Here is a 14,702-nt window from a genome sequence, read left to right as displayed (position 1 = left end):
TCTCAATACTTCTAATTTTTCCCCTTCTGGTATTTTTCCATCTAACCAACGAATCAGCTTCTATTCAGTTGATCGAAACTACTGATATTCCATAAGAGCATCAACATCGGAAGTTTGTCTCTCGAATAAACCATTTTTCTATAGCGGCGACAAACACCAAACATGTTTGTAATATGATGAAATGAGATGTGAAAAAATGATTCACACAACACCTCTATTTATAACACAAAAAATTGCACATTACACTGAGGCGCCAGACCAATTGGCGTCTCCTCTACAAAATAACACATGGGCACCAACTGGATTGGCAGCACTATGTGCTGTAGTCAATCGAATTGGCGCCTCCTCTCTAAGTATAGGAGCAGACGCCAATTGGTTTGACGTCTCCTCTAAAAAGTGGGGTAAATTAGGATTTTTTTTGAAATCAGAATTATTTTGGAATTTTTTTTAAAACTGGTATTTGTGTAAAAAAATCTCATAATGCCATGAATTTCATTAAGGATTTCTACGTGAAGTTAAGTTATTTTTCAATTATTTTGCTGAGCTTTTTTTATCAAATTATTATACTGTCGGTTTTTATTCTCTAATATAATTGTGTGTTGGTTTACAAATTTTTGATAATTTATAATTTTATATAAATTTTTATAATTAAATATATTGTGTATTTATTTAATCAATTCGTAAGTGATGATACTTATATTAGATTAGAGACTTTGATAAATTTACCATTTTACTCATTTATAAATGTATTAATAAGACTTTGACAAATTTACCATTTTACTCATTTATAAATGGATTAATATTGTAAATATCGTATAAAGTTGTTTGCCTAATTATGAACTGTGTATATATTCTATTATCTTTCTATTTTTGTATTATTGTTTATGGAATTGATATATGAATTTTTAATATAAACATGATAGTTTTATTTTTCAATTTAAACAAAGGAAAAAAGATGTTCTAATTATTGCAAGCTTTATTTCATTTTTAGAAAAATTAATCACATTCGTTTGATCTTTTATGATATTTGTATTACTTACAAATTTAAAATATCTCTAAATCAATTATTTGAAATTTAAAATATACTTAATTATTTAAATAAATAGTTTAAGAGATATTGACATTCTTACGAAAATAGGAATCCTGATTTGTTTTATATATTAATAAAAAAATGGATAAATATCTAAAAAATTACTTTATTTTAATCAAATTTTAATGATAACATTAATAATAATTAATACAATTTGTTTTATGATAAATAAATATGTATAATTTTCCGTTTTTAAAGATTCTTAAATTAAATAATAATAAGAGCTGTATTTTCTACTTTAATATAATTAATGTATAAAGGAGAATAAAATGATTTATGAATTAGAAGTCTTATTAAAATAAATTCACAAATTTACATTGTCAAAAAGAAATTGGATTATATATATATATATATATATATATATATATATATATATATATATATATATATATATATATATATATATATATATATATATATATATATATATATATATATATATATATATATATATATATATATATATATATAAGAAAATGATAGAAGAAGGAAGATGAGAGTAAAAAATAATCAAATTTTATGGAAAGAATGAAAGCTTTTAGTTGATTTTGTTATCAATAAACTTTACGATTCCTATGTTTTGGAACCTGGAAAAAGAAAAAAAAAAGACATCATTCTTACATTGAAAAGATAACTACACTAATTAAACCACTAATTTCAATAAATTTAAAAATATTACATTTTCTCCTTTTGAATTTGAAATTCCGCCACACCAATGCATTGGCAGATGAAAATTGATTATTATGGGAGAATCAAGGAGATTTAGGGTTAATGGAAATAGTGAAATACATTGAAAGAGTAAAAGAAACCGTAAAAAAATGTCTTTGGAAAGATGAAATTATGTTTATTGGTATTTGTAATTGAAAGGGATACCAATAATGCAAAAAGACAATTAGAGACTTGAATAACCATGTTTTATTAATTTTAATTAGGTTATGACGTAAATTTGGTAGTAATTAACTTTTATATATTAAAAGTAGATAGATATTGATATCCAATTATTCATCATAGTTATTTAATTTTAAATTATTTAAATTTTATTTAATATTTGATATAATTATTCAAAATTTAGAATAAAATAAAGAGTTAAATAAACATGTATTGTCGGTCATTCAAAAAATTCTCGGATGTTCAAAAAGAAATTATTAATTTATCAAATAATTCAAGTTTTTTTAAAATATTAATATAATTTGATAGAATACTTTATTAAATTATGATTAAAATTATTTTATATGATTGGTTGTGCATCTTTTATCTATAACAATATATAAAGGGAAAACTTAGTTTTGGTGTAGCCTTTTTTCTACCATTTTTATCCTTACTTTATTGTATAATTTACTTAATAAATCACTATTATCAACTTCTATATAACTTCTTGCTATTAACTTCCACTTTTTATTATTAACTTCCACGTACTGTAATTTTTTAAAATTATATTCAAATATAAAATATGATTTATATTTATCCATTATACTCTTTATATTTATTTATTTTTTATTTTATTTTTAATGGATAAAATTTGTTGTTACATGTTGACTATAAAAGAAAAATATTTATATAACTTGCGGAAATAACTTCCACTTAATATTAACCCCCTCTTTCACTTCCATTTTCTATTATTAACTTCCACATACTGTAATTTTTTATAATTATATTTAAATATAAAATATGATTTATATTTATCCATTATACTCTTTATATTTATTTATTTATTCTTTTATTTTTAATGGATAAAATTTGTTGTTACATGTTGACTATAAAAGAAAAATGCTAATATAACTTGCGGCAATAACTTCCACTTAATCTCAACCCCCTCTCTCACTTCCACTTTCTATTATTAATTTCCACATACTGTAATTTTTTAAAATTATATTTAAATATAAAATATGATTTATATTTATTCATTATACTTCTTATATTTATTTATTTTTTATTTTATTTTTAATGGATAAAATTTGTTGTTACATGTTGACTATAGAAGAAAAATATTTATATAACTTGCAGCAATAACCCCCTCTCTCACACATAAAACTGTTTTTAAATTTTTCAACTGATCCCCACACAATTGTTTAATCTTTAAATACCTTAAAATCAGAATGCTTTGGAATCATAATTGTTTTCTATTTCTTCACACAAAGTGAAGGTTGAAAGGTTTCAGACAAAATGAAGGTTGAAAGGTTATATATATTGGTTAATTTTTTCTCTTCATTTAAATATTAATTAGTATTCTTTTTTACATTTCTCATTTAGTTTCATTCTTACAGATTTTAAGAGTTCAATATTACTTTAAAATCATAATGCTTTGGAATCATAATTGTTTTCTATTTCTTTATAGAAAGTGAAGGTTGAAAGGTTTCAGATAAAATGAAGGTTGAAAGGTGATATATATTGGTTAGTTTTTTCTCTTCATTTGAATATTACTTTAAAATCATATTTTAAGAGCATTTCTCATTTAGTTTCATTCTTACAGATTTTAAGAGTTCAATATTACTTTAAAATCAAAATGTTTTGGAATCATAATTGTTTTCTATTTCTTCACACAAAATGAAGGTTGAAAGGTTTCAGACAAAATGAAGGTTGAAAAGTTTCAGACAAAGTGAAGGTTGAAAGGTTATATATATTGGTTAGTTTTTTTATCTTCATTTGAATATTTATTAGTATTCTTTTTTACATTTCTCATTTAGTTTCATTCTTACAGATTTTAAGAGTTCAATATTAAAGTAATATAATGTTTTTGTTTTGACGTCTAAAATTGTGTTACCCTTAAAGTTCAATGTAATTGTTGATCATGGATTAAAAAATCAGTGCAAGACATGCCCTGTTATTTCTTATTTAGAAGAAAAGAAGAAAAATAGAGTAAGTTATTTATCCTTACAACAACTATATTGCAGATATGGATACAAATGATAAAAAATTATGAAGTTGATTTTCTTTTATTGTTTGTTGTTCTCAATTCTCACACATCTTTGGTTATAATTTTAAGTTCTATTTACAAGATTATGCTTATACTTTACTAATTGTAACTATTTTTGGTTACTTAATTCTTAATTATTTTGTTGTTTTTTATTCATGTCTTTGGTTTTGGAAGAAGATGTCGTAATGAAAAAAAATATTGATGGAATGAACATATGAAAGATATATAGGTGAATCAGTCATGTGGAACTTTCAATTGTTATTGTTTGTGCAATTCAAATGATAATCTTATAAAAGCAAAGTGGATGAGAAAAATAAAGAATACATCTCATCACACAGAGGACTTCCAATAGCAATGTATAGAGACAAAAATCCTTTCCTATTTCTTCTTTGTTTCTATACATTTTAGTATTGTTAATTTTTTTTCAATTGTTTATCTATCTTTTCAATTGATGTGTTTCTATTCCATTTCTATTCAATTCAATTTTTATTATTAATGATCTTTGTTATTGTTAATATTCTCTTTCTCAAATTTTAGTCTTGATGTTTGATTATAAGTAAATCATAATTTTCAATGATTCTCTATCTTATCTGGTCACATACGTCAACAGATTCTCATTCTCACCATCATTAAAGAAGGAATTTGTAAGATAAATAAAGGTAAAATATTTTCGTTATTTCATTGTATAATTTATGTGATAACTTCCATAAAATTCACCACTATTAACTTCCATAAATTCAATTTTTGTAGACAGAGTAACACTTACTTGCATCAACAATAAATTTAACCATAGTAGAAAAAGCACTATAAAAACTTGCATCAACATATGAAAATCACTATAAAAACTTAATTGCATTCACATGAAGTTTAATCACAGTAGAAAAATGTTATTTATTTCAAATCTATTTTTTTCTAATTTATCTGGTGATTATTTGTCAGGAAATAATAGATGACAATCAAATATATGTAGAATCAACCATAGTATGTGAATCAACCATTATGTGAATCAACCATTATCATCACTATGAACCTTGAAAATTCAGATTTCTTTTTTAATTTATTGATATTTTTCATTTGTAAATTTTATTAATTTATTAGTAATAAACATATTAAAAATACAAAGTTTGGATATTTTTAAATCCTACATTTAATTTTACAGATAAAACTAGCATCTAGACGGACACCCGCGTGCCCGTCTATCCGCTTTTTTAATACACCATTGAAAATATAATATAACTTAATTTTTAAAAAATAAAGCATGTGGAAGTTATTAATAGGAAGTTACGTGGAAGTTAATAATAGTGGTTTTATTGGAAGTTATTAGGTAAATTATACAATAAAATAAGGATAAAAATGGTAGAAAAATAGGCTACACCAAAAGGAAGTATTCCATTTATATTCGTAGTCAATATTCAAGATTAATTTATTAGTAATAAACATATTAAAAATAAAAAGTTTGGATATTTTTAAATACTACATTTAATTTTACAGATAAAATAATATAATGGAAAATATTCGTAGTCAAGATTCAAGAGAACGTCAAAGAGAAAGACGGACACAAAATACAAGACATCGAAGACAGCGGATGATGTTGAGCAAATACAAGAAGAATTGGCTAGAAGGCGTTCGAATTATAAACAAAGTAAAGACAAAGGAAAACAAGTTCAAACATGTGATCTTTCTGATATGAGAACCATGATGTCATTTCAAGACTTAACAAATACCAATTTTGCTTCTCGGTTTTATCAAAGAGCACATGACAATGAAGCTGGACCGAGTACCACATATTCCAGTCGCGATCCATCCACGAGTTAGAAACTTTAAATTATTGTATAGATTATACTTTAATACTTTATTTTTTAAAAATATCAATTAATTATGAAAAAATAATTGGCTGATATGTTAATTCAATACTAATTTACAAATCAAAATTTTACGTACCCGATTTTCCAACAAAATGATAACCACGAAGCATGACCACTTATAAGAAATATTGATGACAATGATTGTGGTAAGTATAATTCTGTCTATACTCAAATTGATAGTAACACACACTTAGATTTATATATTGTTTCTATTTTTCATCTATAACTCTATATTGAAGTCAATACTTTCTTTTATAGAATCACATTTGCAAAATATTAATTCACCTGTTGAAACTCACGAAACACAAACAGTTTTCGATCAAGGTACAATTATGTATTTTTAATCCATACCATATATTGTATGTTTTTATTTAAATATTATTTCACGTTAGTCACCATGTAGATAATAAGTATATTTCTTTTAATGCATGTTTTGTATGTAATAAAACACAAAATCAAGATATATTTTTCAAGCAAGACATAACATTGCTAGAAATTTTTGAAATACTGTTATGACAATACAATCCCTACTTCCTACTTAGAGTGTTGCAAAGGGGGAAAGGTGACAATTTCACAAGTGCCTGCTCCTGACGAGTTGTTACAGTTATTTTTAGACAGTTCTACTGAAGGCAGACATTTTAGACAACATATTAGAAGTTACAACCATGTAATGTCGTTTACTTCACTAGGTATTCATGTCGGCGAAAGTTTGGTTGCAACTGGTTGTGGTATTTACACATTTTGTGCTCAAGGCGCAATTTATCACAAAATAGGAGGTTTTCATCCGAATCAAGGTTCAAGGCCATGTTACTTGCAGTTATACATTTATGATACCGATCATGAGCTTCAAAATAGGATGAGGGAAAACCCAATACTTAACCAAGCCGTATTGTATAAATTGCAAAAACTACTCCACCAATGCAACCCGTTTGTCATTATGTTTAGGCAGCTTGCTCTAGAGCCAAATATTGAAGAATGTAGGTTACTCATTAAAGAACATTCGTCGAATCAACCCCAATATAGTCTCCCTTCAGCTTCCCAAGTCGCAACAATTGTTATAGGCGGTGGTGATGAAGATACAATAGAACATGGAAGAGATATAAATGTCATCAACTGTGATGGAAAGCTAACAAAGGTTCAAGAAACAATGGGGTATTATGATCCTTTACAGTAGCCTATATTGTTACCGTTTGGAACATATGGTTGGGACATAGAAACAAAAACTAATGTTGGAAAAAATGTTACATGCCGAGAGTACTACAGTTATGTGCTTCAGGTACACGCTGAACTATTTTTCTAAGAAATATACTTCTAAATGTGTAAAAAAATAATTCAAGATTGATTATTTTATTCAATGTAGATTTGTCGTAATGATCAATCTGTATTGTTAAAATCGGGTCGACTTTTACAACAGTATGTTGTAGACAATTATGTAAAGATTGAGACAGGAAGGTTGAGATGGATCCGAAGAAATCAAAATAATATTCGGTCTTAGGTATATCAGGGGTTACAAGATGCATTGCATGATGGGGAGAATAACGCAGGTATTTAATATAACATATTATATTTATACATGAAGAGTGTATACTTTATGTTTATACCACTATCCACACATTTAATTTTTATACTTTTCATATATTTCTATAGATAATGTCGGACAAAGAACAATACTGCCATCGTCATTTATTGGAAGTAAGCGAGATATGACAAAAAGATACCAAGATGGTATGGCCATTGTTCTTAACAATGGTAAACCAGACATATTCCTTACAATGACATGCAATCCTTCTTGGATTGAGATAACTTCCGAACTAGGCCTCCATCAAACCCCACAAGATCGACCTGATTTGTTAACAAGAATTTTTCGATCAAAATTTGAGCAGTTGAAGGATGATGTCATTAACAAAGGAGTCTTAGGGAGGGTTAAAAGTTATATGTATGTTACCGAATTTCAGAAACATGGACTACCACATGTGTATATGCTACTCATCTTGGATACTGATGACAAGTTACGGGAACCTGAAGAGTATGATAGTATGGTGAAAGCAGAAATACCACGACATGAATCTGAACCAGAATTGTATGAAGATGTGTTAAAACACATGATCCACGGGCCATGTGGAGTATTGAATCAAAGCTCTCCGTGTATGAAGAATGGTCATTGTAAAAGAAGATACCCAAAAGACTTTTGTGAAGAGACGCGTCAGGGAAATGACTCATATCCTGAGTACATGAGAAGGTTTAGTGATCCCATTTTTTTAAATAGAAATAAGTCTGTTGATAATAGATGGGTGGTTCCTTATAATCCATGGTTGTTGTTGAAGTATGATTGTCACATCAATGTTGATATTTGCAGCAACATCAAAAGTATTAAATATTTGTATAAATATGTTTACAAAGGTTCTGATCGAGTTGCAATGGAGGTTCACAGAGGTACAGGTATGGATGAGATTCAAAAATATGTTGATGCAAGATGGATTTGTGCTCCAGAGGCATTGTGGAAAATATTTAAATTCACACTTTACAAGTTATATCCCTCTATTTAAAGACTACAAATCCACTTGCCAAATCATCATCAAGTGCGGTTTTATAAGCATCAATGAATCACAGATGTACTAAATGATAACCAAAATGCAGTAACCATGCTCACTGAGTTCTTTGCACTAAACCAAATGGATCCACATGCTAGGAATTATTTGTACAGGGAGATTCCAGAGCATTATTGTTGGCTAAAAGGGGTCAAAAATGGCAGTGAAGACGGGCAAAACGAAAAGTTATTGGTCGAATCTATACAGTATCTCCTTCAGAAGGTGAGAAATTTTATTTACGTGTTTTGTTGTCTCATTTTAGAGGTCCAACAAGCTGGGAATGCCTTCTTACACATAATAGTACATGTTTTTTCACGTTCAAAAAAGCAGTTGAGGATTGGGGGTTATTAGAGAGTGACAAAAGTATTCGTGAATGTATGCTTGAAGCATCAAATATGTGCATGCCATATGCTTTACGAAGGTTGTTTGTGACTATATTAATTTTTTGTGAACCAACTGATGTTAGAGGCCTATTTAATGAGTTTTATCCCTACATGGTGGAGGATTATCAAATGACAAATATTATTGTGGAAAATAACTTTGAAGGTATGTTATTAAGGGAATTGAGAGATCTTTTGCTGCTACATGGAAAACTAATCAAAAACTATGATCTTCCAATATTGATAAGGGAAACAAATGAAGTAGGGGGAGTGCCAACAATTATTCAAGAAGAGTTGTCGATCCGAATTCCAGATGAAGACATTCAATTTGTTGAGAAGTTAAATAATGACCAGATGAGTGCTTACAATACAATTATGAACGCCATCCACCAAAAACAAAGTCAATTTTTTGTTGTTGATGGTCCTGGAGGAACAGGTAAAACTTTCCTTTATCGAACTATAATGGCAAATTTGAGACGTAATAGTCAAATTGTCTTAGAAACAACTTCCTCATGTATAACTGCTACATTATTACCTGGTGCTAGAACTGCACACTCTTGATTTGGGATCCCCATTGATATAGAGCCCATTTCTATTTGCAAAATAACAAAGAATTGTGACCTTGCAAAACTCATTAGAATAACCAATGCAATCATTTGGGATGAAGCACCCATGATAAATAGATATTGTGTGGAAGCATTAGATTGATCACTGCAAGATATTATGAATATCAATGCTCCATTTGGTGGAAAAATAATGATCATGGGAGGAGATTTTCGCCAGGTGCTTCCTGTTATTGAAAAAGGAAGTAGAGGACAAATGATTTCAGCGTGTATTGTTAGGTCTCAATTATGGGCCACCACAAAGATCCTACACTTGCGCCAAAATATGCTATCAATTCATGACCACGAGTTTACACAGTTTCTGATGAGGATTGGAGATGGAAATGAACCTGCTAAAGAGGATGACATGGTCAAGATGCCTGCTGAAATTGTAATACCATGGGAAGGAGAAAGCTCCATAAAAAAGCTTATACAACATACATTTCCCCAATTAGAAAACCATGGATGGGATGCTTCATATATGGTGGAGAGAGCCATACTTACTCCCAAAAATTGTGATGTACATATGTTGAATGACATGATTATTAATAAGTTCCCTAGAGATGAACATATTTTGTTATCTTTTGGTGAGGTTGAGGGTGATACTCATAATCTATATTAACAAGAATACTTACACACAATTGCTCCTGGTACTTTACCACCACATATTTTAAAGATAAAAATAGGGTCTCCTTTGATGTTATTGCGTAACATAGACCCTAAATTTGGGTTGTGTAATGATACAAGATTGTTATGTCGTGGTTTTTTTTATGAATTTTCTTGATGTTGAAATACTTACAGGCCACAACGCTGGAAAAAGAGCTTTCTTGCCAAGAATTAAGCTCAAAACCACTGATGGTGCCGGAATTCCTTTTGTGCTTATTAGAAAACAGTTTCCTGTCAAACTAAGTTTTGAAATCACTATAAATAAATCACAAGGACAAACAATTCCAAATGTCAGAATTTATCTTCCACGACATGTTTTCAGTCACGGACAATTGTATGTTGCTTTATAAAGAGGTGTTTCGCGGGCTGCAACAAGAGTGATAATTAAAGACGGAAAAGTAGAGGGGAAGAAGGGGATTTTACCAAAAATATAGTTTTTAAAAAAATTTTGTTGTCACAACCTTATGTATTTATCTATTATGTTTAATCGTTCAACTATACTTTTTCAATGTCACACTTGGCGTGTACTCACTAGATTACACTATATTTTTTACTATATTAATTTACTTCATTTGTTTTGCACTGAAAAGAGAGATATTTATGATTTTGGTTATGTGGTTGACATTCCTATTAAGCAACAATGTCATTTAATATCTTTGTTAATGTTTATGCTTATTTGCTTAATAAACGGTGAGAAATATTTTTTTTCTTCTTATTTTATCTAAATCTTCTTATTGTTTTGAACAACCTATAACAATATATAAACACAAAATTTAATTTTGGTGTAACCTATTTTTATTTTCCATAATACGGTATTCCTAACCATCAAATTATTCCACTCACATTATTGATTTTCTTGAAAAAAGCGGTTGAATATAGTCACGTCACAATGCGGTTTTCTCAATTCAAATCAAATTTAATGCGCGAATATTACATATTGCAAACAAAATTTAATTTGTATGAATAAATATCATATGTTTCATCATATAATTAGTTTATATTAAAATCAAATTTATAAAAAAAAGACGCTGTTAATATTTTCACCCGTTAGCGCAATAAAAAAAAGCGGACAAACGGGCACGGAGTGCCCGTTTGGACGCTAGTTTTCTCTAAAATGAATTATTAGTTTTTTTATTTATATTTTTAAATTTCTCTTTTGTAGTTTGTGTTGTAAATTATTAAGAATTTTGAGTGTGTTTCAAAATGATAAGAAAATATTTAAGTGAAGAATAATTTTGAATTCGGAAATAAACAACATTTGTGTAGTGTTATAATATGTTTGAATTCAGAAATATGGATTTGAATTCGGGAATAGACAACATTTTGTGAAGAGTTGCAAAATGTAAAAAGTATCACCTTTGAAAACTGTTAGTGTAGGCAAAATAGTGCAACACTTGATAAAAATCATGTTGTAGACGAAACAGTGCAATGTTTGAAAAGTGATATTGTAGGCGAAGCAATGCAACACTTAGCAAAAGTGTTTTTGAAAGTTCGTGTTTTATCAAGGGTCACAACCCTTATGAACCAACATCAGTATGACATATAAATTAAACATTCAGATTCAGAAAATTACATTAAAAAAATTAATATTCTTCATAGAACTTTCTGAATTCCATCTTTTCTACATTCGAGTTTTCATCGATCTTGTGCAAATTCAAGTATAAATTGAATTGTCATGGATATTCCTGCGTAAAAACTCTAAGACAATTTGATAGTGTTTAATACTATAAGAAATGTGGTTCATTCACAATTCTAGCCTCGATGCATTTAATCGATAATCAATTTTTTTCTAACAATTTTATAGTATTTTAAAGAATGACAACCGGGATTTCCGTTTCAAACATCCAAGAATAAACTGACGTGTCGTCTATATATTATGAACATACAAAGAATTTACATTATGAATCTGGAAGCGCTAAAAATTATAATATCAAGATCAAATATAAAATTCTTTAACTGTTAGTATTATAATCTTAATTATTTTATATTGTGATTTTTCAGTAATAATTATTTATATGAATTAAAAATAATAAATTGTATATATAATTCTTGAATTATAAAGAAAGTAATAGTACATTGAAAAGATTGGTAGTACTATAAGGTTACATAGATTCGAACATATACTATTTGAAAGAGTGCCTATTACATTATTTATGAATAAATAAATAGTTTCTCATAATGCATAAATCACTTACATCTAGATTGTAATATCTGTTGTAAATTAAATGTGCATGCACAATAACAGATTCACAGTACATATAATTGAATGCATAGTACTTGTTTCTCAAGATTTACAATTTGGTGAATCAATATATTTTGTTCTGCCTCACTAACTCATATATTTTACTGTTTTGCAATATAATTTTCAATAGAAACAATGTAATATCCAATAAATATATAATAAAGGTATTCACATATCTAATATTCATTTTATTTTCATTTTCATGTGTATGTATCATAATGATTTATTAGAATTACATAATAAAGGATAAATTTGTTAATTACGGTCAAATTTACTATTATTTATGATTCCAAAATTATGTGTTTAAATTATGATTCATAGGATATATGAATAACATAGATGTGTTGAATGAGATTTATTATTATAAGACATATAAAAATCATCTAAAATTGATTATGCTAGACCTCTGAATTCAGAGTCTAATGTAACTATTGAATCTTGAGATGTGAAATTTTGATAACCTTATCGCGAAGAATATGGAATTCGAGATTTCCATAAATGAAAAACCTTGTGAGGAAGGTTCTTCGCGGGTTGTTGAAAAAAATAATTGAAAGTTCATCACTAATAAAGAATCTCGTGAAAAAAATAATTGAAAAAAATAATTGAAAGTCCAATCTGAAGTTAACAAACCTTAACCTAAGATTTAATGGGTAATAACAAATCATTAATTTGGATGTTTGTGTAACATTATGTGACAATATTGACTATTACATATTGAGGGTTGAGTTTTTTCAAACTCTTAATGAAGTTTAATATCCAAGCAAGTAACTGTAAGCTGGATATATATCCAAGACTTGGAATGTAACGACAAAAATGTGGGGACCAATCCGTATAGTAATATCCACCTCTCCGATCACAACTCTCTTAAAACCATCAAAAGCTTTCATAATAAAAGCATTGGGTTTCAACGACACCCTAATGAAACTTTGTCATTGCGTGTTTTCAATCGAAGAAACATATCAAAACAAGTTAAAGAAGAGCAAAAATGAGGAGTAAAAGCCAATAAAGATGCAAAAAGAACTAAGTATGAAAAAAATAAGGACTTACTGAAAATCAAGTGGAAAAAAGAGCAAATACATGCAGTTACTAGAATAATCATGCGCAACATCACGTGCATGATATAAAAGCAAAGTCAACATTGTGATGTAAGTTATAACGCACGCGATGGTACTATTTTTGGACTTTTTCTGACGCATTTATGATCCATTCTGATTGCTTTAAAAGGGGATATTTTGTACTTTTTCAAGGGTTCTGCGATTGTACATTGAAAATGACGATTTACAACACCGAAAGACATATTTGGAGCGCATTTGAAGCCATTGGATGCCCATTTATTCAAGGGACCTCTTATGCAAACCTCTTATTTGTATTTGGTATTTTAATTTGTATTATGAGTAGGTAATTCTCTCTAGGTTAGGGTTTTGCATTACTGTTGGAACACATGTTTAATTTGACATTGCATGAATAATTTGAGTTATAAGTCTATTCAATTGCATATTGTTCTTAATTAGACAACAATATCCTCATCTAATAAAATAATCACATTCATGTCATTTTTTTTATATATTTTATTTAAAAATAAATATTATTTTTTTTAAAAAATTACTGAATACCGATATCCAATTACTCATCATAGTTATTTAATTTTAAATTATTTGAACTTTATTTAATATTTGACACAGTTATTTAAATTTTAGAATAAAATAAAGAGTTAAATAAACATGTATTGTTGGTCATTCAAAAAATTGTCGGTTGTTTAAAAAGAATCTATTAATTTATCAAATCATTCGAGTCGTTTTAAAATATTAATATAGTTTGGCATAATGTTTTATTAAATTACGATGTAAAATTATTTTACACGGTTGGTGCATCTTTTATTTTCTCTAAAATAAATTATTTATATTTATATTTATATTTTTAAATTTCTCTTTTGTAGTTTGTGTTGTAAATTATTTTACACGACGATGAATAAGATAGAAAGGCCCGTGCATTTCGTAAGTAATGTGTCCAGAGATGCCAAAATAGATAATCAGAAGATTGAAAAGCCAGTAGTAGCTATCGTCATCGCGGCGAGGAAGCTGGGACCTTACTTTCAGGGTCACAAGATCTCCGTGAAAACTAACTATCTTATTCGGTAAGTCCTAAAGAAGCCATATTTGGCAGAAGGATGGTGTATTGGGCGATGTAACTCTCAGAATATAATATCTAATACGTATCGAGAGGAAGCGTCAAATCCTAAGCTCTGACAGAACTTAGCTCGCTTATGGATGAGGAGACGCTCATAGAGAAGGCATTATTAGTTGATGTTGCCTCAAACATGAATGGAAGCGACACAAGAATAATCTTAGAAGGACA

General features: G+C 28.2%; 1 protein-coding gene across 1 annotated transcript; it reads left to right on the top strand.

The window, feature by feature from the left end:
• Positions 1–9,560: 9,560 nt before the first annotated feature.
• Positions 9,561–14,485, top strand: LOC127102652 (uncharacterized). Its single transcript, XM_051039999.1, has 3 exons — positions 9,561–10,038; positions 10,241–10,439; positions 14,284–14,485. The coding sequence occupies exons 1-3, from the start codon at positions 9,561–9,563 to the stop codon at positions 14,483–14,485; spliced, it is 879 nt and encodes a 292-aa protein (XP_050895956.1).
• The last annotated feature ends 217 nt before the right edge of the window (positions 14,486–14,702 follow it).

The sequence above is a fragment of the Lathyrus oleraceus genome, chromosome 7 (assembly GCF_024323335.1).
Source record: "Lathyrus oleraceus cultivar Zhongwan6 chromosome 7, CAAS_Psat_ZW6_1.0, whole genome shotgun sequence".
Taxonomy (NCBI): Eukaryota; Viridiplantae; Streptophyta; class Magnoliopsida; order Fabales; family Fabaceae; genus Lathyrus; species Lathyrus oleraceus.
This window is presented reverse-complemented; position numbering and strand designations above follow the sequence as displayed.

Excerpts from the sequence above, each read along its gene's own strand:
- LOC127102652 (XM_051039999.1), top strand. The coding sequence starts at position 9,561 with ATGAATATCAATGCTCCATTTGGTGGAAAAATAATGATCATGGGAGGA. Across the intron at positions 10,039-10,240 it reads ATCTTTTGGTGAGGTTGAGG|GCCACAACGCTGGAAAAAGA; the intron begins GTGATACTCATA and ends AAATACTTACAG. Across the intron at positions 10,440-14,283 it reads GTTTTCAGTCACGGACAATT|TTTGTGTTGTAAATTATTTT; the intron begins GTATGTTGCTTT and ends TCTCTTTTGTAG.